The following is a 25,486-nucleotide window of genomic DNA, read 5'->3' on the forward strand; positions in this document are numbered from 1 at the left end:
TCAGAGCCTGTGTCTATGTGACCTTACATGACAAACAGGACATTGCAGGTGACTAAGTTAAGGATCTTCAGATGAGAAAGTTATGCTGGATTATCCAAGTGGGTCCAATGTAGTCACAAGGGTCCTTGTAAGAAGGAGGTGGAAGCAGAGGCTTGTTTCATAAGAGTCAGAGAAGGAGATGGGATAACAGAAGCAGAGGTTGGAATGAGGCCATTGCTGGAAGGATCCACAAGCCGAAGAAGGCAGCAGCCATGTGAAGCTGGAAAAGGCAGGGAACAAATTCTCCCCAGGAAGAAGGAAGCCTCTGTGGGGCTTCCCTGTCCTCTGGGCCTGGACTTGGCAGCCCCTCAGGGTCCCAGCCCCTCCCATGTGCTCTTCCTGCAGATCGAGGGGACCCAGAAACTGCTCAACAAGGACCTGGCGGAGCTCATCAATAAGATGCGACTGGCCCAGCAGAACGCCGTGACTTCCCTGAGTGAGGAGTGCAAGCGGCAGATGCTCACCGCCTCCCACACGCTGGCCGTGGACGCCAAGAACCTGCTGGACGCCGTGGACCAAGCCAAGGTCCTGGCCAACCTGGCCCGCCCACTGGCAGAATGAAGAGGGCGGCGCCCCCCGCCCGCGTCTCCGCCCCACCCACCCGCCCCTTCCTGCCCCTGCCCCTGCCCCTGCCCCTGCCCCTGCCTCGCCTTCGGTCCCGTGGGCCCACTTGGGGAGGGAAGGCCGAGAGGGGTCCTTCTTCCCTTGCCGTTTTGCACGACCCCTCTCCCCCACCCTACTCCCAGACTGTGCTCGCCAGGCCGAAGCTGGACAGAGGGGACTCGGGGCTGCAGGACACCAAGGGGTTACAAAGAGGCTCCGAGGGAGCACTGCTGCTGCCCACCAGCCACTCCTGCCTGGCCCAAGGGGGTCACATGGCAGTCCCCTGTGGCCAAGATGGCTTTACGCAGGGACAGGGCAGGCCGATTGGGGAACCAAGCTAGTCCTTCTCCTTCCTCCTCTGCCCACGGAGGTCCCCTCCCCTAACCCCATGCACAGAGGGAGGGGCGGACAGGGGTTTTCAATGGGGACGCCGGTGGCTGGTGCCATGAGGGATGGACCTGGCCTTCTTGTACAGTGTATATTGGAATTTATTTAATGTGAGTCTGGTCTCGACCGACAGCCGTGTGCCCCACTGAGGGCCGGAGCGGGCCTGGGACGGTCAAGGGACAAGCTATTGGGAGTTGGCGCCCAGGAGGCTGTGTCCTCCACACGCAGAGAGGGGAGGAGGGGAGAAACAAGGCCACACTGGACCTGGACGCCTTCTGCATTCCTCGCCCCCTTGCTTTTCTTCCCTCCCTTCCTTCCTTCTCTTTTCTTACTGCCTTTTCTTACTTGTCTTTTCTCTCCCCTTCTCTCGTCCACGCCCTGTCTGCCTCCCTCTCTTGTGTTTGTGCAGAGCACTCTTTTATCTCCTTTATATTTGACTTGTGGATGAATTAAAATTGTACCATTTGCTTTGTGGTTTGATTGTTTTTTTTGTTTGGCCTTCTGAGGCCCTGCAAGGAATCGATTGTGCTGTGTTGGGCAGAGATCAAAAAGCTAAAAGAAGCCAGGGCTCAACCCCCAGGGTACAGGTAAAGCCAGAGTGGTGGGGTCAGGTACCTGTGTGCTCCAGCCCTTCGCCCCAGTGCCTGACCCGAGGGCGGCTTTCCAGTGGGGACCCAGACAGCCCTTCCACTGCCACAAAGAAAAGCCAATGCACCCTCCCAGCCGCCATCCAAGAAACCAGGGCTCTGGGGGGCTGGAGAGGGGTCCCAGCTGCCTGAGCAGTGACTGCGGCTTTATTTGCTCTCTTTCCTCATTTGCAAGTTGGTTGGGAGATGGATTAACCAGAAGGAGCATCTCTATATCAGGAGGTCAAGGCTGGGAGCATCCCTGCTTCAGGAGAGGTGGGAGGAGGGGTAGCAGGGCTGGGGCTGCATCCACAGAGCAGGAGGGGTCAGAAATAAGAATGACCCCCAGGGGGTTGGTTCTTGGAATGAACTGAGGCAGGTGGACTGGGCCTGCGGTGGCCAGCTTTCCCTGGAGTGTCAGGGAGAGCATGTGGAGGTGTGGAAAGGGTGGGCACCTGAGCTACCTGTCCCCTGAGGCGCCCTCACCCCACACATCCCTCCTTTGATGTCTGAGCCTCCTCACATGGCCCCATGCCACCCCCTGGGTCCCCCAACTTGGCCCTCCCATCCCTCTTGCATTCCAGGAGCATCTTATCACCACGTCACCATCTTCACATCATCCTCACCACATGGTAACTCTCTTTACCATGGTAACATGGTAAAGCAAGTTCCTCCTCGCCCAACTCCTAAAACCCAAACAGGGCTCTGTACCCAGCAGATTCTCAGCACATAGTACAAAAATGTCAAGTGAAGCATTCTAAGAAGACGTCCACGTCAGGACTCCATGGAGAGACACCTGCAGTCGGATGGCATTGACCCCAAAGGCGAACTCCAGAGGTGGCAGCAGGGAACGACGGTCAGCCACGCCACCTCTAGGCCAGAGCAGGAGATGTGACGTCAGATCATTCCAGCCAGGAAGGGAGGGAGGAAGAGTCCGACGGTCCCCAGGAAGCAAACGAGGATAAATAACCAGAGGAATATCCTATCAATGACCATGGCCACGTACCTCCAGTCTTCCTTCACCTGCAGGGGGAGATGGGTGCACAGTGAAAGGGGAAGTGACCCATCCACGCAGCCCCTGTGAGGCTGGTGCTGGGGGCAGTGGCAACCCCACTGAGACCTTGGGACGCTAAGGCAGTGGAGGGGGCAGGGACGACAAAGATGTCTCAAGACTCAAATAACCCTCACTTAGTGATTTCCACCCTATCCCACCCCTATGACAATAGCCCAGAGCCTTTCCATGGGCTCTCAAGTTCCAGGTTATGGGAGTTAGAGGGACACAGAAGGTTCTAGAATCACCCAGGGGCATGAACCCTCCCTGGAGGAGAGTGATTTTCAGCACGACACTCAGAAGTTGCAAAACGGTGAAGACTTGGTTTCCCCCACAGTTGCCTCCCCAACCACTCACCCAGCCACTGGGAAGGTAGGTGAGGGTATGGCCCAGAGAAGGCTAGCAGGGGGTATATGCAGAGAGGGTTGAGGGTTTCGTGGGATTGGGGCTCACAGCCCAGCCAGGTGCCTCCAGATTAGATAATAATTAATTTTTCTTATCTACTCAACAAGGCCACCCAGTCATAACCTCCTGGCCTTTCATCCTTACCAAGGTTGGTGAGAAGAATTCTGTGACCCTGGGCAGTGGCCTTGTCACCTAATATGCAGAACACAGCAGGGGTGGGGTGAATGGGAACCCACTTGGCCCACCCAAGCTCCTCAGGGTTTGTGGGTGAATAGTGAAGTTGACAAAGTGACCAGAGCCCAGGACAAGGACGAGGAAGGGGAGCCCACCAGGACAAAGGAGCAGGCCGGTTTTGGAGGATCTCCTGATGAATTCCCTCCGTCCGCCTCCGCTCATCCCCGTCCACCCACCTAGGGTCACTGGTGGGAAGTGGCTGGCGTGAGGATGGCGTGGGGGACCCCTCCTCCTCTGTCCTGCTGCCTCCCAGTTAAGCTGAGCTGGGACAGCCTTTACTGCTGGGCTGCCAATAAATGTCATAAGAGTGGCCAGCCAGCTGTTCTCCATCACAATGTATTCCAGATTCCAAAGCCATGACTAAGGGAGTTGGTCCTTATGGAGGAGACTGGGATGGTGCCAGCTAACACCCTTGGGGGAGGGGGAGTGGTTCCATTCTAGGCTGGCAGAGTCACCCAGGGGAGGGACCCTCCCCCAGCCCCCACTCACCGAGGAATCAGCATCCTCAGCCCGCAGGTGATCAGCAATATAGTGCACACCCTCCAGGGCCTTCTGTACACGAGGGGACAGCAGGAGCCCGCCCTCCGGCACCTGAGCCTCTGCCCTGGGACCCGAGGCCACTGGGTGCAGACTGCCACGGGTGTAGACGCCCACGGAGGGGGACGAAGGACCCACACACACCCATCTGCCTTCCTCCTCCTCCTCCTCCTCCTCTCTCTCCTCCACATCCACGTTGGTCTCCAGCCAGTGATAGGAGGGGCAGGGCTTCAGATCCGGAGTGTCTCGGAGCTCCAAGGGTGGCAAGGGCCGGCTTATCAGAAGCCACCGAGACACACAGCCCAGAAAGGCCACCCGCACCCAGTGGGGCATGTTGTGGGTGCTGGCGGAGCGGTGGTGGACATTGAGCACGAAGACGGTGATGACAATGGACAGGGTGACGAAGATCATGGTGAAGAGCAGGTACTCGCTGATGAGCGGGATGACCAGCGAGGTGGACGGGATGATCTCGGTGATGAGCAGCAGGAAGACGGTGAGTGAGAGCAGCACAGAGATGCACAGGGTGATCTTCTCGCCGCAGTCGGAGGGCAGGTAGAAGACGAGCACGGTGAGGCAGGAGATGAGCAGGCAAGGGATGATGAGGTTGATGGTGTAGAACAGGGGCAGGCGCCGGATGACGAAGTAGTAGGTGACGTCGGCGTAGACCTCGGCGCAGCAGTCGTACTTCTTGGTGTTGTAGGTGCCCGTGGCGTTGACGATGGCCCACTCGCCGCTCTCCCAGTAGTCCTTCAGGTCCACCGTCTGCTCCATCTGCACCAGGTCGATCTTGGCCTTGTCGTACGACCAGGAGCCAAACTTCATCTTGCAGTTCTGCTGGTCGAAGGGGAAGAAGGTGACGTCGATGCTGCAGGAGCTCTTGTAGATGGCAGGCGGTGCCCAGTGCAGCAGGCCCGAGGAGAAGAGGTGGGCCTTGGTCATGTGGGTCACCACAAACTCCCCATCTGCACTGAGGAGAGGAGAGGCATTGGGGGGCGGGGGGCTGGGGCACCCCAGCTGCCCAACCCAGGCTACTCCAGATAACTACCAGCAGGGGGACCCCAATAACACAGCCAGACCACACCGGGTTGTTGGGACTTGAAGAAGCAAGACTCTTCAGCACACAGACAGCTAGAGCTACCTGAGTTGTCTTTCAAACACCATCTTCTTAGCTACAAAAGTAGGAATTTTGAAGAATATAGGAAAGTACCAAGAATTTTTAAAATAATCACTGCTGTTGATGATATATATATATATATATATCACATATATTTGATCATCATCTAGACAACACATATAGAATTTTTATATATTTGTGATCATAGGGTATATACATAGTTTGATGGCCTGTTTGTATTCATTTAATATTTTAGGGTAATTGTGCTGCAACCCCATGGACTGGAGCCACCCAAGCTCCTCTGTCCATGGGATTTCCCGGGCAAGATACTGGAGTGGGCTGCCATTTCCTTCTCCAGGGGATCTTCTCCGGGGGACTCAGGGATTGAACCCATTTCCTCTGTCTCCTGCATTGGCAAGCAGATTCTTTATCGCTGAGCCACCCTGGTTGTTTTTTTACTATATCCCCCCACCATCTGCCGCAGGTGGTGATGAAGCCCCTCTGCTGGAGGTCTTGTCTTTTCTACCTGGGATTTTAGTTTCTTCCTCAGCATAGACCTGATAATTTTGCTGATGAAGGAGGAATCCATCCAGTTAACAGCCATATTTGAGTCAGCTGCCCCTACCAGGGCCACTATAGGGGCTGTTGGGGGGATGGGATGGGAGACTCACGCCTGCCCTGAGGGAACCACAAGGAAAAGACGAGCCTCGAACATCTACAGTCCAAGGGAGGCAGTTTGGCAACAGGATTAGGAGGCCAGAGTCAGAGTGCTCCCCAAGAACTACTGGGGGGAGTTCCCTTCCGGTGAGCAAGCTGCCATTTTAGCAAAGCCTTGATGGATGGATGGTAGGATCTGGCAGAAAGCTGGGGTGGAGAATGGACCAGCAGAGCTTCCATGGAACAAGGAATGGAGGATGAAAGGCTATGGCTCACAGACTATGCTTGGGCTAGGGGAACTGCTGGACGGTGAGTTGGGGGCAGGGTGGGTCCTAGGTGGGGGTGGTGAGAGAGGAGGTCAGCAGCGTCCTGAGGCTACCCATCCAAGGGCCCATAAGGATGCTGGTGACACTGGAACAGCGGTGACCAGTCCAGTTGGGCTTCCTGGGATCCTGAGTCCCTGAATGCCCCTGCAAAGTGGGGCAAATGGGCTCTTGGCCCCAACCATACTTCCCTCCACAGTTTCCACAGTCAATCCTAAAAGCAGGTGAACCAGTATACACAGGAAGAGACACTTCTTTCCCTTGCAGTAGTTCCAGGCTAGAGACTTAAGCCGATTGGAAACCAGAATTTTGAAAAGGAGGTGCAAACTGATGAGGGCAAGTTTAATTTTTGAAGACATCATACTCAATGACCACTAGATGGCACCATGGGCCCCTATTTTGAGGAAAGAACCAAACACTGTCCCGGGTCTTCTTAACCTGAAGTGGAGGGTTTGGCTGGAGGAAAGACCTTTCTTCAAATGTCTGTAAGAATTTGATTTGAACTTTTGTTCTATCAAAGGAACTTCCTGTTATAATCAGGTAACACTGGCCTTATTGGCAATCCTAAAACTCCACGCCCTAGCTGATGCGAGGACTTTGCTCCTGCTCTCTGCCAGAAACGAGAAGCAGAAACTAGAGGGATCCTGAGTAAGCTGAGTGCTCTAACAGTGGCAGTGTGAGACAGTGCAGATAATCCCTGCCGAATGTGTGTTTACAGAGATGGCTCAGATGAAAGGGCTCTGGACCTGATTGGGGCTGGGCAGTGTAAAGAGGTCACTGTCATCTTCCTGACCCATCTAAGGACACCAAACTTCAGAATTGAATGTTTCCCTTTATTCTATTGTTTAAAAATATCTTTTTCCAAATTTGGGTCAAACGAATTGGGAAATGCTGGGCTCAAGGGGTGTCTTGTCTGTCCAACTTCTAACAACATTTATAATGACATTTTCCAAAGGACTAGAGATGGGGTGCCAAAGGGGTTTTAATGACATACAAGGTTATCTAGAATTATTTGACCACAAAACTATTTTTCATACCTAGTCATATCTCCAGGGACTAGTGCTTTCTGGAACCCCACTTTAGAAAACATTCTTAGACAAATATCATGCCAAACATCTCTTAATTTTCAGTTCTTGACTTCTAAATAAATAATTACTGGCTACTAAACATAAATGATTCCAGCTTGTGCTTCTTCCAGCCCACTGTTTCTCATGATGTACTCTGCATATAAGTTAAATAAGCAGGGTAACAATATACAGCCTTGAGGTACTCTTTTTCCTATTTGGAACCAGTCTGTTGTTCCATGTCCAGTTCTAACTGTTGCTTCCTGACCTGCATATAGGTTTCTCAAGAGGCAGGTCAGATGGTCTGGTATTCCCATCTCCTGAGGAATTTTCCACAGTTGATTATGATCCACACAGTCAAAGGCTTTGGCATAGTCAATAAAGCCATGTTTTTCTGGAACTCTCTTGCTTTTTCGATGATCCAGCAGATGTTGGCAATTTGATCTCTGGTTCCTCTGCCTTTTCTAAAACCAGCTTGAACATCTGGAAGTTCACGGTTCACATATTGCTGAAGCCTGGCTTGGAGAATTTTGAGCATTACTTTACTAGCGTGTGAGATGAGTGCAATCGTGCGGTAGTTTGAGCATTCTTTGGCATTGCCTTTCTTTGGGATTGGAATGAAAACTGACCTTTTCCAGTCCTGTGGCCACTGCTGAGTTTTGGGAGAAATATCAATAACCTCAGATATGCAGATGACACCACCCTTATGGCAGAAAATGAAGAGGAACTAAAAAGCCTCTTGATGAAAGTGAAAGAGGAGAGTGAAAAAGTTGGCTTAAAACTCAACATTCAGGAAACGAATGGTCCCATCACTTCATGGGAAATAGATGGGGAAACAGTGGAAACAATGTCAGACTTTATTTTGGGGGCTCCAAAATCACTGCAGATGGTCACTGCAGCCATGAAATTGAAAGACGCTTACTCCTTGGAAGAAAAGTTATGACCAACCTAGATAGCATATTGAAAAGCAGAGACATTACTTTGCCAAAAAAGGTCTGTCTAGTTAAGGCTATGGTTTTTCCAGTGGTCATGTATGGATGTGAGAGTTGGACTATAAAGAGGGCTGAGTGCCAAAGAATTGATGCTTTTGAACTGTGGTGTTGGAGAAGACTCTGGAGAGTCCCTTGGGCTGCAAGGAGATCCAACCAGTCCATTCTAAAGGAGATCAGCCCTGGGTGTTCTTTGGAAGGAATGATGCTAAAGCTGAAACTCCAGTACTTTGGCCACCTCATGCGAAGAGCTGACTCTTTGGAAAAGACTCTGATCCTGGGAGGGATTGGGGGCAGGAGGAAAAGGGGATGACAGAGGATGAGATGGCTGGATGGCATCACTGACTCGATGGACGTGAGTCTCAGTGAACTCCGGGAGCTGGTGATGGACAGGGAGGCCTGGCGTGCTGCGATTCATGGGGTCGCAAAGAGTCGGACACGACTGAGCGACTGAACTGAACTGAAACATAAATTAAGTTATAGTTCTTTATATCTTCTATTAAAAAAAAAAAAAACCGACCTGGTTCTCTGGGGCTCTCTTTAGATTCCCCTGCCTTTTGTTTTGGGGCTTCTTTTGGGGCTCAGATAATAAAGAATCTGCCTGCTAATGCAGGAGACCCAGTGAACCTGGGTCAGGAAGATCCCCTGGAGAACTTCCAGTCCTTACACTCAAAGACTGGTCTTTTTTGGTTCTGAATACAAGGCAACTATAAATAATATTTTTAAATGTCACTTTCGCTCCTTTCAAAGGTGCTACCGGGAGATGCTGCTTACCTGTTCCAACAATCATGTCATCCTGCAAAACTCCCACCCTTAGGCATTGTTTTCACAGCCTGCATCAACCGCATTTTTCAAACAATATTCAATGTTGGCAAATCTGTGTCCCACTAGCAGAGCGCAGGCACGGATATATAGTAGGTGCTCAGTAAACTTGGGGTGCATGAGTGAAAGCATGAAATGAAAGAAGAGAATCAAGAGACAAGGTGGAGCGTCGAGAAAAGCAGGAGTTTGCGAGGAAGGCAACGCAGCTGGGCCACGAGGGGGCACGCCTCTCAAGGCCAACGCAGCCCAGCACCAAGTTACCCGCCCGTCGCAGGCTCAGTGTCCCAGGACCCCAGCCGCTTCCTACTTGTTGTAGAGGACTATGTCTGGGATCCAGATCATCTCCGAAGGGACGCGGAGGGATGTGATGTTGCCGAAATCGACCGGGTTCCAGCGCAGCTTGTAGTCGCTCCACTCCTGTGCGTGGGGAAGGGAGTCCTGTGAGCGGCCCTGCCAGGGAAGGGGCCTGGGAAAACCTCCGGCAGCTTAGGGACTCCCCGCAGCCGATTACAGAGCATCCGGAGCTGCTCACCCGGTCCTGCAGCATAGAAGGGGCCACGATGCCCCAAAAGGGCCCTGAGATGGGAAAGGGGAGTTCAGTCTAAGACGACCAAGCTCTCGGTTTGCCCCAACTCTAGTACTCAAAGTCATGGTCACATCTGACCATGGGTCAACCCTACTCCCGCCTTTGTTATACCGGTCCCTAGCTGGACGACCCCGGCAAGCAACCTCACTCGTTTATAGTAACATTTTTTTTTTCAGTGCATCACAGTTTACAAAAGTTTTTCACACCCTCTGCCTAGAAAGAGCCTCAATGGGAAGAGCTGGGCAGAGGGCAGAGCAGGTAGAAGTATTGCCCCATCTAACAGATAAGGATAAGGAAACTGAGGACCAGATGGGTAAAAAACAACACACCAGAGTTACACAGCTGAGAAAGGCGAGTCAACCAGTGACTTTCCAACTGTGCTCCAGAGCGCCCCTTGTGGCCCTGATTCCGCTGGCTGGTTCAAGTGAACCTGTGTTTTTCAAGTGAAGCTTGGAGGGTATGCCGTCAACAAGCGGCGGCGCTAGGGCTTGAACCCAAGTCTCCGAGTACTCAAACTTGCCCAAATTCTAGGGGTCATTTTCCTTTTGTGCATTTGCACTAAAATAGTGCAGTGGTGCAGTGGTGCACTCTTGAACTCTTGCCTGGAAAATCCCATGGACAGAGGAGCCTGGTAGGCTGCAGTCCATGGGGTCGCTAAGAGTCGGACAGGACTGAGCAACTTCCCTTTCACTTTTCACTTTCATGCATTGGAGAAGGAAATGGCAACCCACTCCAGTGTTCTTGCCTGAAGAATCCCAGTGAGGGGGAGCCTGGTGGGCTGCCGTCTATGGGTTCGCACAGAGTCGGACACGACTGAAGTGACAGCAGCAGCAGCAGCAGCAGAATTTTCCTTTAAACTGATTCACTAGTTTAGTTTAGTCGCTCAGTCGTGACCAACTCTTTGCGACCCCATGGACTGTAGCCTACCAGGCTCCTCCATCCTTGGGATTTTCTAGGCAAGAGTACTGGAGTGGGTTGCCATTTCCTTCTCCAGAGGATATTCCCAACCCAGGGATTGGACCATATTGTAGGCAGACGCTGTATCATCTGAGCCACCTGGGAAGTCCTAGTTAAGCTTACATAAATTTTTGAATTTTACATCACTGAAGTAGCTGGAAAACCCACATCATTTGAACCCATCTACTAAAATACACATGTATGACTTTTTTTTTTTAAGAGGTTTTGGAGCCAACTAAAATAATCTCAAGAAACTGCCATTGGTAGCAAAACCATGCTTGGGAAGACATTGGCTTAGCAGTGGTGCTAATTACTTGTGTGTAGGTGAAAGCTTTGGAGAAGGAAATGGCAACCCACTCCAGTACTCTTGCCTGGAAAATCCCATGGATGGAAAAGCCTGGTAGGCTACAATCCATGGGGTCTCAAAGAGTCGGACATGACTGAGCGACTTCACTTTCACTTTCAGATGACAGCTTAGACAGAAAGAGAAGCCAGATTGCAAATAGGAAAGATAAAAATGTTCCTAAAATTGTCATGATTTTTCAGGACATTGAGGAACCATTTTGAAAGGGATTGGTCTTTATAAATATTTCCCTTTCCCCCAGTCCATTGTGTCTCAAGTTTTCAGATTCGACCAACAGTGGAGGGGCATCCACACCAAGTTGGGTTATATTAATTGGCAAATAGGTTGTAGTATCCCCATTTTACAGATGAGAAAAGTGAGGCTCTGAGACTAACTTGCATGGTATCACAGGCTGGTCAGAGGCGGTGCTGTTGGCCTGACTTCTGCTGCAGTGCTTCTTTCTCTCTTTACTACCCCAGTCCCTGAAGCCAAGATAACTGGCCCACCGGGACAATTGCAGTCACCCAGGTTCAAGATCTGATCTTTGCACTGCTGTGTCTTCCCAGGTCCCTTCATGGCTCTGCATCTCATCTGTAAAGAGGAACCTCATGGCCCCCACAGTTCCAAGGTCAATAGCATCAGAGGGGTCTGATCCATGCCATCCATCTAAACATCCAGTTGTAAAGCCTGAATGGCCAGCAGACAGCCCCCCACCATCTACAGCCTATGCAGCAGGAATGGCACACCCGCCACTGAAAGAATATCCCTGGTGGTCCAGTGGTTAAGAATCTGGCTTGCTTCTGTACAGCATGAAGAACTATGCTGCTGCTACTGCTAAGTCACTTCAGTCGTGTCCGACTGTGTGCGACCCCATAGATGGCAGCCCACCAGGCTCCCCCGTCCCTGGGCAAGAACACTGGAGTGGGTTGCCATTTCCTTCTCCAGTGCATGAAAGTGAAAAGTGAGAGTGAAGTCATTCAGTCGTGTTCGACTCTTAGTGACCCCATGGACTGCAGCCTACTAGGCTCCTCCATCCATGGGATTTTCCAGGCAAGAGTAATGGAGTGGGGTGCCATTGCCTTCTCCAAAAAAGGACTATAGTCAATATCTTATAATAACCTATAGTGGAAAATAATTTCAAAAATAATGTATGTGTATAGGTATAACTGAACCACACAAAAAAGAAACCTACTTTTTAAAGTTAGTTATGTTTATTTTTTTGCCAGTTTTTCTAAATGTCCTGTGGACATCTAATAACAGCATATGAGATACAAAAGTTTAAATATATTTGTGTAGGATATAAGATTTATACAAATTAATATAAATGGAAATCTATCACATTTAAATTGTTAATAACATCATTCAAGATGCTCCTATTCTTATTTTTTCTGCACTTGATGAAATATTCTCAGAGAGATGTTAACATGTCTCACTATTATATATTTTTTCTTTTCCCTTATATTTCTTCTGATTTTTGCTTTATATATCTTAGCTTCTTTATTGTTTAGTGTCTAATGGTTTATGATGTGTCTTCTTTGTGCATTGTACCTTTTTTCATTAAAAATATTCATCTTTGTTTCATTTAAAAATAAGTTAATTTTTTAAAAAAAAAAGAATCTGGCTTGCAATGCAGGGGATACGGGTTGGACCCTGGTCTGGGAAGATCCCACATGCTGGGGAGCAACTAAGCCCAGGTACCACAACTACTGAACCCATGTTCGGCAACTACTAAAGCCTGAGTGCTCACCATACTCTGCAACAGGAGAAGCCACCACAGTGAGAAGCACGTACCCTGCAACTAGAGAAAGCCCATGCACAGCAACAAAGACCCAGCGCAGCCAAAACTAAATATATATATTTTAAAGTGACTCAAACAGAAATGTCCATCAAAATTCTGATGGTTATAGTTTTCAAAGTCCCAGCCTCTGAGATGGGGAGGGTTAGGTTGCCAGTGGGTTGGGGAGAAGATGCCATGAGAGGGACAGAGGCAAAGGGCTGGGCCCTCTTTCTTGTCTTCTCCCATCTCCACTTCAGGGTCTGGGGAAGGGTGAGCATGAGGAGGGCAAGGCACAGAGATCTAAAAAGGCCGTGCTCTCGAGTTCTGCCCTTGTGAGTGGCACATCAAAGAGGGCCACTCACCCATTACCAGAACTGATGCTGAACCAGTTTCTGGTTAAGAGGCAGCAACTACATTTCCTATCTCTTGGGACCCTTTCTCTGGGGTCCCTGGGCCATCAGGTGAGGAGTCCAGCTCCTCTTCTGGAGAGAACAGGTGGAGAGACCCTGAAAGTGCCTGGAGGAGAAGGCATGGCTGGGCCTGGCTTCCAGAATCTTTCAGAGTCTTCCAGACATCCCTGCTGAGGGATGGACAGGTGAGTGAAACCACCTTGGACCCTCCAGCCACCAGCCTAGTGCCACCAGGAGTCTCCAAGCAAAGCACTAAAATGCCTGGCCATAAAATCTCTTGATATAATAAGCTATCTGTTGCTTTAAGCCGGTGAGGTTTGGGGAAGCCTGTTAGGCAGTGTAGACACAGAGCACTCAGTGTTCTCCAGTAGAAGGAGCCTGGGATACGGAGTGGGACACACCTGGCCTCTCTTCTAGCCGAGATGCACTCTGCTTCTGTTTCCCTCGGCTGTAAAGGGGACAGAATAAAACTGCCCATGTTTCCAGTGACAATTCAGTGAGCTGACCTGCAAATGTAGCAGGGGATGTAGGCAATGTCCACTCCAGGAAAGGGAACCACGTGGCTCTTGTAGGTGGAGTCTCTATACTGGACTCAGAGCCTGGCCACAGCAGCACAGCCCCTCGCAAAAAGTGGCCTGAAATCGTCTGGCTTTGGAAGGGTCCTGAGTGGCAAGTCTCAGGCAAAAGGTGAGTTTAGAATCATGCTGCTAGTGAAAGAGTCCTGGGAGGGTCTGGGGTTCATGAGTTCCCACCCTGCTCCTGCCTTGCCCCGGGGAGGGACACTCACCTGCTTTAGCCAGACATTGGTAGTCATCATTTGGTTCTTCTCATCCTGACCAGCAGCGGGAGAGAAAGCAGTTAGACTGAGGAGCGAGTCCCAGAAAACAGGGCAGAGTGGGAGGAGCTGATTCAGGATCCCACTCGCCAAAGAAGCTTTGACATGATGCCCCAAGTCCAGCCCGCCCTCCACCCCTCCTGATACTGCCCTCCTCACTCAGATTCTTCAGGATCACACAGGCCTCTGGGTCCTCTGGGCTTATACCAGGTGACACAAGTAGGGCATTTAGAAAACCCACTGCTGCCAATCAACGCCCTCCCTGGAGGGGCTCCAGGGCTGAGAGTGGGAGGGAGACTGAATACCTGTGACGCTGAAGGGTGATGCTCTGACTGAGGTGGGCTGGGAGGGCTGGAGATGGGGAGGAACAGAGGAGCCCTGGAAAGGGGTCCATGTCCGGGGCTGATCCCAAGGGGGAAGGATGGTAGGACAGACGCACCACATCGATGAGCTGGGCGATGGACAGCCCAAACCGCACGATCACCACGTCCGAGGTGTTGGGCACCGGTCTCGCCCAACGGTTGTAGCCCCTAAAGAGGTGTTTGAAGAGGCGGTCCTCAGCTTGGGTGTGGGGGGCCCTCTTCGAGGATACTGTTGGACAGGAGGGGAGATGGGGGTTTCCAGGAGTCCGTGGTGCTGGGGGCTTGGCTCCCTCTCCCATCCAACCAGAGCCACTCAGCCTCACTGAACCTTAGTTTCCTTATCTGCAAAATGAGCACACTAATCCAGTACCTATGTCAAAACACTGCTGAGAATGAAATATAATAACGTCTGTTCGAGCTTACAAAGCAACCGATCAGTGTATAGTCGGCACTCAAGCAATATCAGTTACTCTATGACTACTGGATAAGGACTGATGCTGAAGCTGAAGCTCCAGTACTTTGGCCACCTGATGCAAAGAGCTGACTCATTGGAAAAGACCCTGATGCTGGAAAAGATTGAGGGCAGGAGGAGAAGGGGGCAGCAGAGGATGAGATGATTGAATGGCATCATCGATTCAATGGACATGAGTTTGAGCAAACTCCAGGAAATGGTGAAGGACGGGGAAGCCTGGCGTGCCAAAGTCCATGAGGTCACAAAGAGTCGGACACAACTTAGCAACTGAACAGCAACAACAATGGATAAGGGGTGAAAACAAGTGCTCAGAGGCGTGCAGAGCAGTGGGAAGAAGTCAGACAAAGGGAAAAGATTAAGCCTGGAACTGAGGAGACCCAAGGGACAGCAAACTGTGAGAGGCACCTGATTGTGTGGGGTGAGCTGGCCCCGGGAACTTTCACTCCCATCCTCTTATAAGGAACCTCTAATGCTAACCATGAAATTCTCTGCTACTCGGAGAATCTCCCCTGTTTTTCCTCAAACCACTGGTATCTGCTCCTTCTCATCAGCTAGGTAAAGTCTCCCCAGATTGTCTGACGGAATCACCCCTTGTCTGGTTTCACCCTGTTCTGCAAACAGCTTCACCTCTACAGGGTTCTCCTGTCTGAGCAGGGCGAGAACCCCCGCTCTAAAATTCAAAACATCGATAGCAGCTGCCATGTATGTATCTCAGGTGCTAGTCACTAGCCTTCATTCCAGGTCACACGCCCAAGAGCCCTGGGAAGGTACCGGCACAGTTAGCATTTTGCAGATGGGGAGAACTGGGCTTGGGAGGTTCAGATGCCGCAGCGAGCGCCCCCTACCTTCCCGCTATGGAACAGCTACCCTGAGGCTCTGGCGGGTCACCACCAACCCACTTGCAGCAGTTTCAACCGGAGGCATGTGCGCTCGCATGTGTGACAGGATGCCCTGGGGACCGCCCCCGCTCACCTGCCGGGATCAGAAGAAGCCACCAGAGCCCGAGCTTTGTCTTGAACGGGAGCACAAGACGGGAGGGACCCATGGCTTCAGAGGAGGGGTCTGGCTGCTGCTGGACATCAGAAGGAAGGCCGGCTTGGGCTTGGCTGTGGGTTGAAGCTGGGACCACTCCCCCAGCAGGGCCTGGGGAGCTAGCACGGCAGAACTCCCTGGGGGATTCCGAGGGGGTTCCCTCTCACCTCAGAACCTGAGTGAGCCCAACAAAGTGTTCTTAGGCTGATGCCTCCTTGACACAGAAGGCATCACCTCCAGAGCCTCACACCTTTGACCTCATTTGGACCTCCCATCAATCCTAGGAAGGTACGGGGAAGGGGCTAGTATTATCCTTTTTATTTAAATTAAAAATACTGGTGATCAGAAAAATCAACTGATTTGCCCAAGGCCACATAGTTATTGATGCTTTTGAATTGTGGTGCTGGAGAAGACTCTTAAGAGTCCTTTGGACTGCAAGGAGATCAAACCAGTCTATCTTAAATGAAATAAACTCTAAATATTCACTGAAAGGACTGATGTTGAAGCTGAAGCTCCAATACTTTGGCCCCCTGAGGCGAAGAGCTGACTCACTGGAAAAGACCCTGATGCTGGAAAAGACTGAAGCAAAAAGAGAAGGAGGCGGGAGAGGGTGAGATGGTTAGATAGCATCTCTGACTCGATGGACATGAATTTGGGCAAACTCCGGGAGATAGTAGAGGACAGGGAAGCCTGGTGTGCTGCAGTTCACGGGGTCGCCAAGAGTCAGACACAACTTAGCAACTGAACAACAACACAGTTAACACATGATGAAGTTGGAATTCAAGCTCACATCTCAGCTTCTCAACTATAACGTGTTCTGGTGCCACTCAGTGATGGCAACTAGAAAGATAATTTTGTATGGGCGACTCGGCCAGTACTGGCCTGTGTTTTGTAGGTTGTGACTGTCATTGCTCTGCCACAATCACAACTAAGGTCTGTGAAAGACAGGTGGTGACAAGGCCCAGGTGCCCCACACCAAAGCCAGTGTGGGGAGGTTCCTCCATGCACAGCTTCACTCCCTTCTCCTTCCAACCAGTATGATGGCTGCCAATCCCAAGACTATAATCTGTTTCACCTTTCCAACCAAGGGCACTAAATAAAAGCATGTTTTTTTTTTCCCCCACTCATAAGAATAGGGGGAAAAGAAGTAGAAATCAAGGCATGCTGAACTTGCATCATATAAAGATTCAACCAGAGACATCCAAGACCCTCTGGAAGAATGTGCAAATGAGATTCAGTTGACTCCGGTGGACATATTCCTACAAGAAGACTCATACTTGCATATCTTGTAATTAGTCCACTATGATAATTTAATTAATTTGTCACTGGAAACCAAAGGAGAAACTGTTCCAGGTAATTAGCAGTAATTAGAGTAAACTTCCACCTCTTGTTCGAAAGATATGAAAAGACAAAGAGCCCCAAACCCTTTAATCTTCTACATGCCTGGATTGGCAGGTTAGGGGGTTGGTGCCTGTGGAGTGAAGACCCTATTTGTAAAGTAGGTCTGGATGAAGGGGGTGCATAGGGAAAGCTATACAAAAAGTATTGCATATATAAAGGACTCAAGGCTTCCGTGTGGCTCAGATGGTAAAAAATTTGCCTGCACTGCAGGAGACCTGAATTTGATCCCTAGGTCGGAAAGATCCCCTGGAGAAGGGAATGGCTACCCACTTCAGTATCCTTGCCCAGAGAACTCCATGGACAGAGGAGACTGGCAGACTACAGTCTATGGGGGTTGCAAAGAGTCAGACATGACAAAGTGACTAACACTTTCACTTTCATTTCAAAGGGCTCAGACATGCTCACTGGGCTTGCATTGCTGTGACTAGAGCTCCCCACACCCCAACCCAAGTCAGCCTCTATTGCCCACGTCCTGAACCCTGATTCCACTGAAGTTAAGGTCGTATGCACTGACTTCTTTGTCCATCTTCCCACGGCAGATGGTTTTCAACTTCTCACACTGTTCTACTCTTTTCACAAGACTCCTCCATAAAACCTGCGTGCATCTCACTGAGCCCCTGTGCATTACCCAGCACATCCCCAGGCATGGGAGTCATTGCTCTCCTGTAACTGTCAATACCCCGGAGAAAGTCCCTCGGTTAGAGGAAATAATAGTGTTTCTTCTTCCAAATCACTTCATCAGAACTGCTTAGGCAGTGATAGAGAGAGCCTATTTCTAGCTTTCTTATGATTGGCTCAATACATTGATTAATCACAGAAGCTTAACCTCTCAAGGTTGGGTGGAATCTTAAAGGTCATCTGGATTACCACACCAGCTGGTCATTTTCCTGGTCATTTTCTTCTACAAATTCCAGCCTCGGGGGTGCGGGGGGCGGGGGAAACAGCAATGATAGAACTTGCTACCCTCCAAGTCAGTGAATACCATGGATGTCTGGTAGCCTTTATTCAAGGATATGGAATACTGAGTGAATAAACAAATGACAAAAGAGGAATAGTGATATTAAAGACATAGAAGCAGATTCAATAAAGTAAAGCCAATAATGCCTGAGATGGAGCTACCTTCACAGTGAGAGGAGGTGACTGTCACTGACTTGTACATCCCCAGCAGGGACAACCAAAAAACTAAAATTTTTCTAGAGGCAGGCATCTTCCAGCAGTCTGATGTACATCCCCACCCCCCCCACCCCACCCCCGCCGAAAGTAGCCAGAAGCTGCTAGTCTTCGCATATTCCTTTGAATCACCCACTTAATGTCTGCATATCCACCAAGTCACCAACACAAGCCGGGGGCGGAGGGGGGCACCTTTCTTATCTATGACCACAGAAGACAAGCCATTCAACAAACCAGCCCAGTTTGGAGGTCCTGATCAGCTGGCAAAAGTTCCCCCTCCACCCCAAGAATAGAAAAGCAGGCACAAACCAAGCTGGGTGACTTCTCTTCCTGGTCAGACAGATGCTGGGGCAGGACTCGCCTCGATGCGTGAGAGAGGTCTGACTCTGACCGGCAGGTTGTCTTCCTGGGGAGTGCTGGGCAAGTTCTGAATCAGGCTGCTGTTTCCAGGCTCTCAGCTCTGAAGGCAGAGAAGCTGCACAATCAAGTCCTACAGAAGAGCCTGGCATGGAGGCTTCTGCAGGTAAGAGTCAGGCAGGTCCAAGGGAGGGATTGCCAGCTTGGCAAGCACACAGACTCATGCTCGTATTCTGTCTCTCTCTCTCTCTCTCTGTCTTATACACACACACACACACACACACACACACTCTAGAGGGGAGGAGGAGGAGCCTCTGACTTTCCAGTCCGTGTCCAGTGGGGACTGACAGCAGATTGCTCACCCTCTGCATGGTTACCAGGATGCTTCGTTCTTTGTTCTGAAGGATTCTGTGCTCCAAGATGACTTCCTGGGCCCCTGACCCTCACCCATTAGATGGGGAACCTCCTGGGTCCATCTGTCGATAGAGCAGTGCAGTTTTGAGTAAAGCAGGACCACAGAGAGAGCTGCAGGTCAGCAACCTGCCGTCGTCTCCTTTCCCTCCCGCCTCTAGGAAACCCCCCAGCCCCGCCTCCTCCCCGCAGCCAGCCTCCTGCAGGACCCCGGGGTCACTCCTGCTGAGACCTGGTTTGGCTACAGCTTTCCTGTCTCCTCCCCATCCCCCTTGCCAGTGACCTTGCCTTCAACTTCCCAGACAAGTAAAGTCACCTGACTTCAAACCAGAAACTGACCCCTTGCCTCCTTCTGGACCACATCAAACCAGGACTCCTGTTCCTCCTGCCATGTGTGGTACATGGTGGAGCTTGGCCCTGGGGTTCTGACAGTGACTCCATCTATCAAACGTCCCCAGACTTCCTCATCTCTTCCTCTCCTCCTTGTTCTTGCCCCTCAGCCCGTAAGGAAGCTTACCCTCCACTCTAAATACACCCTTTGGGTCTGCTCCCTGCTGTCTCATCTCCCACATATTGTTAAAAGCCAAGGGCCCAGGATACAACTGCCAAGGTTTAGCTTCTGGTTCTGCTCCCTAAAAGCTGTATGGTTTTGGACAGGTCTCTAGTAGAGCTTTCTGTGCCTCAGTTTCCTCATGTGTGAAAGGAGGATGTGAATACTGGTTCCACTGAATAAGTGTGTAATGATGAGTAAATATGTTAGTATAAATAAAGGGCTTAGAAAATGGAAATGATACATGATACATATATCAGTTCAGTTCAGTTCAGTTCAGTCGCTCAGTCATGTCTGACTCTTCGCGACCCCATGAATTGCAGCACGCCAGGCCTCCCTGTCCATCACCAACTCCCGGAGTTCACTCAGACTCACATCCATCGAGTCAGTGATGCCATCCAGCCATCTCATCCTCTGTCGTCCCCTTCTCCTCCTGCCCCCAATCCCTCCCAGCATCAGAGTCTTTTCCAATGAGTCAACTCTTTGCATGAGGTGGCCAAAGTACTGGAGTTTCAGCTTTAGCATCATTCCTTCCAAAGAAATCCCAGGGCTGATCTCCTTCAGAATGGACTGGTTGGATATATATATAGGTATGTGAATATACATGTGATACATATGTGTGGTATATACAAATATGGGAGCCCTGGTGACTTAGTGATAAAGAATCTGCCTGCAGTGCAGGAGATATAGACTCAATCCCTGGCTTGGAAAGATATCCTGGTGGAGGGCATTGGAACCCACTCCAGTCTTCTTACCTGGAGAATCCCATGGACAGAGGAGCCTGGCGAGCTACAGTCCATGGGGTTGCAAAGAGTTGGACATGACTGAAATGACTAAGCACTCATGCACACACATATGCAAATATGATATATAAGAGTATATATTTACATGTATGTAGAAGATAGATTATCTTTTGACAAAAAGATAATAACCCATAAAATACAAAAAATTTAACTACCCATATTCCCGCTATCCAGAATTAATAAATGTTAATATTTTACCATATGTACTTTCATATTGATATATATGGATATTTCTATGTGCATAGAGTTAAAGTATTAAAGGCATAAAGAAAGAAAGATAAAAGGAAGGAAGGAAGGAAAGGGGAAAATAATCATTGATTGTATCCATCAGGGTTTTTGGTTTGAGCAATAAAAAAAATCCATTGATTAAGCAGAAAGCAATTTTATTAAAGGGCAACAGGAAGTTCACAGGTGCACTTACAAAGCGAGAGAACCCCCTTGGGGCACAGATGAGAGCGAGGAAAATGCCTGTTGGAGTAGAGCCCAAGTCACAAGCCATCCCCTGCACAGTGGGCCCTGCTGCCACAGAACTGGATGTGAAGGCTTGCACCATCTGAAACTGGTTCTGTGTCACCACTGTCCCTGCTGCTGCCAGAATTGCTTCTCCTCTCTCCCTGCTTCTCTGTGTCACACTGGCTCCCAAGACAAAGGTCAGGACAGATACATCTGATTAATCTTGTGCTGGTCAACTATCTGTATAAAGCCAGAGGAAGCAGGAATCTGTGGTGTTTTGAGCTTCTATGTGGAAGGTAGCCTCTGGCTCCTTCAAGGGGGGAACTTTCACAGAATACAGTAACCTTCTAGTTGCAAACTTTCAAAAATGAGAACATGCATCTGGTTCCTGCAAGGAACCAGAACCTATGCCATCAACGTCAGGTGTGAGTGAAATCACAGCTTGCCCTCCATCTTCTATGGCTGATGATCCTTCAGCTCTACCATCTACCACCTCCTCTCCCCCTGCCAGTCAGTAACTCTTCTTGCCTGTTCAGTTGATGCCAGCCTCTGTATGCCAGCTGTTGTACTGGACTACTGTACTTTTCAAGGTACTGTACTGATTAAAAATGATTAAATGATTTAAATCTTTAATGATTAAAGATTAAAAATGTTTTCTTTATTTTTGTGTTTGTTTTTTTATGTATTATTTGTGTGAAAAGTATTATAAACCTATTACAGTACAGTACTATATAGCCAATTGTATTAGTTGGGTACTCAGGCCAACTTGTTGGATTTACAAACAAATCAGACTTACGAATGCACTTTCAGAACAGAACTCATTTGTATGTAGGAGACTTAGTGTGTTAGAAAGCAATTTAAATGCTGGGAAGCTCCCCCAAATCAAGCACTTTGGCTCTTAAAATAAAAAAAAAAAGAAGTTTACACACCCAAGTTTCTTTCGTAATTACACTTTGAAAAAATGCATACATCTACATATCCTATTCTAGAATGTATACTCAGAATTTGTTTCAATCAGATATGGTAAGACATGCAGACAGGTGAATGATTTCATGAAGGAAGAAGTTTATATGCACAGATCCCCAGAAGCAGGAATCATAGCATGTAAGGTAGGGCCACTTGGGGAAGCACTTGAGCCAGACAGGGCAGAAAGGGCAGTGGAGAAAGCATGTCCCAGAGTGTGTACCGGAGTTTCTGTAGGGAACACAAGGCAGGATAGGGTAAGCAGCCTAGGATTGGAGGTTTGGGGTGTGACTGCATCTCCTCCCAGGTTTGTCCTTTGAACCTGCCTGCTGGGGCATGTGGGGACCCAACCCTTGTTCGAGTTTAGAGGCAGTGAGAGGTGGTTAGAGGAGGGAAGAAAGATGGCTTGCCTGGTCCATGATAAATCTTTCAGATGAAGAGGGGAAGGGAGTCGGGGAAATGAGTGAAATAGGTAAAGGACACTAAGAGGTATAACTCCCAGTTACAAAATAAGTGAGTCAGGGAAATGAAATATACAGTGGGGAATAGAGTCAATAATACTGTGATAATTTGGTAGAGTGACAGATGGTAACTAGACTGGTGATAAATATCGAATCACTGTGTTGTGCGGATGGAATTAACAGGGTGTTGTAGGTCAATTATACTTCAATAAAAAATTTTTAAGATTAAAGAATAAAAATTCTTAGGTGAGTTTGTTGCAAGAATTTTTGCTAAAGCAGAAACAAGCTCATCTGATAGAGGAAGAAAAATACATTTCCCTGACAAGGGAGGCTTCCTGGCATTTGTCCTGGGATCTTGTCCCCTCCCCCGCCATAGATGCTATAAGTTAAATTGACGCAATAATTAGGCAAATCACAGGATCTAAACCTGAGTTTGGACCTTAGCCCTCTGATCAGTTATCTAGGTTCAGCCTCTCATTTCTAAATGTAGCTCTGACATGTTTCTTCAAGCATTTCTCCTTTGAAGGGTGCACGATGCTAAGCGTTCTCAGGAGATAATTCTGGGGAGACCTTGCAGGTGGAAGAGAGACAGGTTTCCTGCAATTCCCAGCACAGACAGGGCTGGAGTGCAGCTTGTAGTCTCAGCATGGCAATCACTTCTCTGCAGCTTTTTGAACATGAAAATCAGAGGCCTGTATGGCCTTCACATAGAACTGTCTGTGGCCAGGCAGTCACATATGAGGAAGACCACAGAAGAGAGAGTTTAGGGAGGAGGAGATCAGTTGAGATAACCAACAGGATGAATGTAGATGAAGAAGAGAAGAGGCCCAAGGACTGACTTTTAACTTAGAAATCAGAAAAATGATGGGAAGGGGAGGACTTCTCTGGTTGTCCAGTGGTTGACTTTACTTCCCAATGCAGAGTGTGTGGGTTGGATCCCTAGTTCGGGAGCTAAGATCCCACATGCTTCCTGGCTGGAAAAAAAAAAAAAATATATATATATATATATATAAAAACAGAATAACAAATTCAATAAAGAGTTTAAAAATGATCCACATCAAAAAACAAAAATATTTTTAAAAGAAAGGAAAAAATGATAGGAAACCTGCAAAGAACACTGGAACTGCTGTTGCTTAAGGTGGAGGGCCATAGGACCTGCATCACCTCTGGCAGCTGTGGACCCCAGATGCTGCTGCTGCCCTGACGCTGCCAACCAAAACCCTTTTCCTCTCTCCCTGTTCTCTTCACCAGCCCCTGTTGTAAAGTCTGGGCTGGGTGCCTCTGATTTGCTGGGCTAAGCTCACTGACCTTCACCCCAGCCTCAAGGCAGGGAGCTAGGAAAGTGAGCACTTGGCAATTTTAGATTCTATGGTCAAGGTGGCTCTTCCAAGATTCATAAGGTGGCCACATCTGGAGTGCGTGCTAAGTAGCCTTAGTTGTGTCCCATTCTGTGAGACCTCATGGACTGTAGCCCACCAGGCTCCTCTTTCTGTGGGATTTCCCAGGCAAGAATACTGGAGTAGGTTGCCATTTCCTCCTCCAGGGCATCTTCCAGACCCAGGGATCAAACCCATTTTTTTTATGTCTCTTGCATTGGCACTAGCGTCACCTGGGAAGTCCTAGCTATGACTTATGGAGTTCTTATTTGCTACCATAGACATTTCTCTTGGTCTTATAAGAAAAAAGGGGCTTATTACAGGATATTGATAGCTCACAGACTCTCAGGGAGGATGAGAGAAGCAAGTGTGGAAAGCACACAGCCAAGAACAATTAGTGACAGTACAATGTTAACAAGGCCACCACTGCTCAGCAAGCACGCCCAGGATTAGACTGGAGAAGCTCTGTCCCAGCTCCCCAGTGAATCTGAAGTTGGAGATGGATGGGGCCCTGGGCCGGACAGCTGGTGTTTATCAAGTGGAGGAAAATTCAAGCTTTGTATTCACCCAGACACTCCAAGGACAAAGCTAGTGGCAGAATCAGAGCTCTGCTGAAGTGAAGGGATAAGATGGCTGCTCCTGAGGTCAGGAAAACTCCCCTGCCCACACGTACACAGGAAGACTCCTTGGGGGTAAAAAAGGGAGGGGATGCCACCCCATAATAAGTGTGGACATGCACCCATAGTCCTCTGTGGTGGGATCCATCTTAACAAAAAGTTGCATATAGATGTTGGGGAGGGTCCTAGGGGAAAAAAACGAGATAATTGGCCAAAGGTAAACAAAAACCAGGAAGGACTGTCCTATACAAGAGATTTAAATCAGGAGTTCACAACCTCCGGGATCTAATGCCTGGTGATCTTGGTACTGAAAGGTATGTGGGCCCAGCTGCTTGCCTCTCAAAAGCCAATAAACAAGCCAGATTGGTGGAAAGGAAAGTTTGTTTTATTTCAGATGCCAGCAATTGGTGGGGGAGAGTGGACACCTGTTTCAAGGGCGACTCCCCCAACCCCGCATGACAAGCAGGGGGTGAGAGCTTTTGTGGACAGAGTGGCAGGGGGCTACATGCAGAAACAGCATAGTCAGCTCTAAGAGCCACCTTCAAATTGGTTGTCGATGGTCTCACCGGCATCCTCTTGGTTGTTTTAGGTACACGACTTGATGGACATGAGTTTGAGTAAACTCCGGGAGTTGGTGATGGACAGGGAGGCCTGGCGTGCTGTGATTCATGCGGTCGCAGAGTCGGACACAACTGAGCGACTGAACTGAACTGAACTGAATCTTCAGTTTCAGGGTCTATTTGTTACCATTTCTCTGTGGTCATTTCACGGAATTGTGGCAGCTTATGTCATGGCTACAGTCTGGTCATCATGCAAGTAACTTCTCCACCTGGTGTTTTAGTATCTATAAGACAGCTCATAGGACATGGCTCAGAATATTATCTGTGGCCCTTGAGAAAGAACTAAAGATCTTTGACTATGTTTAATGACTCATTATCATTATTTGGTCTCCTTTGACTATTTGCCTTTGTTTTCACACGTTCTCACTTCTCTGATTAAACTTATTCTTTGACTAAAGTTTTCCAGACAAAAGGCAGGCAGAGGACTTGGTAGGACAAGGACCATATTGTCCTGTTCTGTTCCAATTTGAGATAGAGCTGATGTAATAATAATAGAAATAAAGTGTCCAATAAATGTAATGCACTTGAATTATCCTGAAACCATCTCCCCCGCCACTGCCGGGTCTGTGGAAAAACTCTTCCATAAAACTGGTCCCTACTGCCAAAAATGTTGGGGACTGCTGATTTAAATCACCTCTTTAATGTGTTCCTCATTCAGGACACCTGTGCTCCTCCCTGA

At 49.2% G+C, this 25,486-nt stretch overlaps 2 protein-coding genes across 12 annotated transcripts in view; one reads left to right on the forward strand and one right to left on the reverse strand.

Moving 5' to 3' along the window:
- PTK2B (protein tyrosine kinase 2 beta) overlaps positions 1-1,497 on the forward strand; it is a 138,287-nt gene extending 136,790 nt beyond the window's left edge. For 3 of the 4 annotated variants that reach the window (XM_059889218.1, XM_059889217.1, XM_059889219.1), the window contains one exon: positions 385-1,497. In XM_059889218.1, the coding sequence (XP_059745201.1) occupies positions 385-600 (216 nt within the window). In that variant the 3' untranslated portion in view covers positions 601-1,497. 4 annotated transcript variants of the gene reach the window in all.
- On the reverse strand, positions 1,107-19,241 carry CHRNA2 (cholinergic receptor nicotinic alpha 2 subunit). 8 transcript variants are annotated; one of them, NM_001192710.2, is made up of 7 exons: positions 18,506-18,566; positions 15,566-15,800; positions 14,199-14,350; positions 13,712-13,756; positions 9,159-9,268; positions 3,835-4,849; positions 1,113-2,678 (listed from the first exon to the last, which is right to left on the reverse strand). In NM_001192710.2, the coding sequence occupies exons 2-7, from the start codon at positions 15,636-15,638 to the stop codon at positions 2,553-2,555; spliced, it is 1,521 nt and encodes a 506-aa protein (NP_001179639.1). In that variant the 5' UTR covers positions 15,639-15,800; positions 18,506-18,566; the 3' UTR covers positions 1,113-2,552. The 8 variants fall into 8 exon arrangements, with proteins under 8 accessions (XP_010806377.1, XP_024851570.1, XP_024851569.1 ...); XM_010808075.4 differs by lacking the exon at positions 15,566-15,800 and having other exon boundaries at positions 1,107-2,678; positions 18,506-19,234; XM_024995802.2 differs by lacking the exon at positions 18,506-18,566 and having other exon boundaries at positions 1,107-2,678; positions 14,199-14,289; positions 15,566-15,638.
- Positions 19,242-25,486: the final 6,245 nt, after the last annotated feature.

The sequence above is a fragment of the Bos taurus genome, chromosome 8, assembly GCF_002263795.3.
Source record: "Bos taurus isolate L1 Dominette 01449 registration number 42190680 breed Hereford chromosome 8, ARS-UCD2.0, whole genome shotgun sequence".
Lineage (NCBI taxonomy): Eukaryota > Metazoa > Chordata > Mammalia > Artiodactyla > Bovidae > Bos > Bos taurus.

Coding starts and splice junctions, on each gene's coding strand:
- CHRNA2 (NM_001192710.2), bottom strand. CDS start 15,638: ATGGGTCCCTCCCGTCTTGTGCTCCCGTTCAAGACAAAGCTCGGGCTC. Junction 13,757..14,198: donor TCGCCCAGCTCATCGATGTG/GTGCGTCTGTCC, acceptor GCTGCTGGTCAG/GATGAGAAGAACCAAATGAT. Junction 9,269..13,711: donor CCAATGTCTGGCTAAAGCAG/GTGAGTGTCCCT, acceptor CCCCACGCACAG/GAGTGGAGCGACTACAAGCT.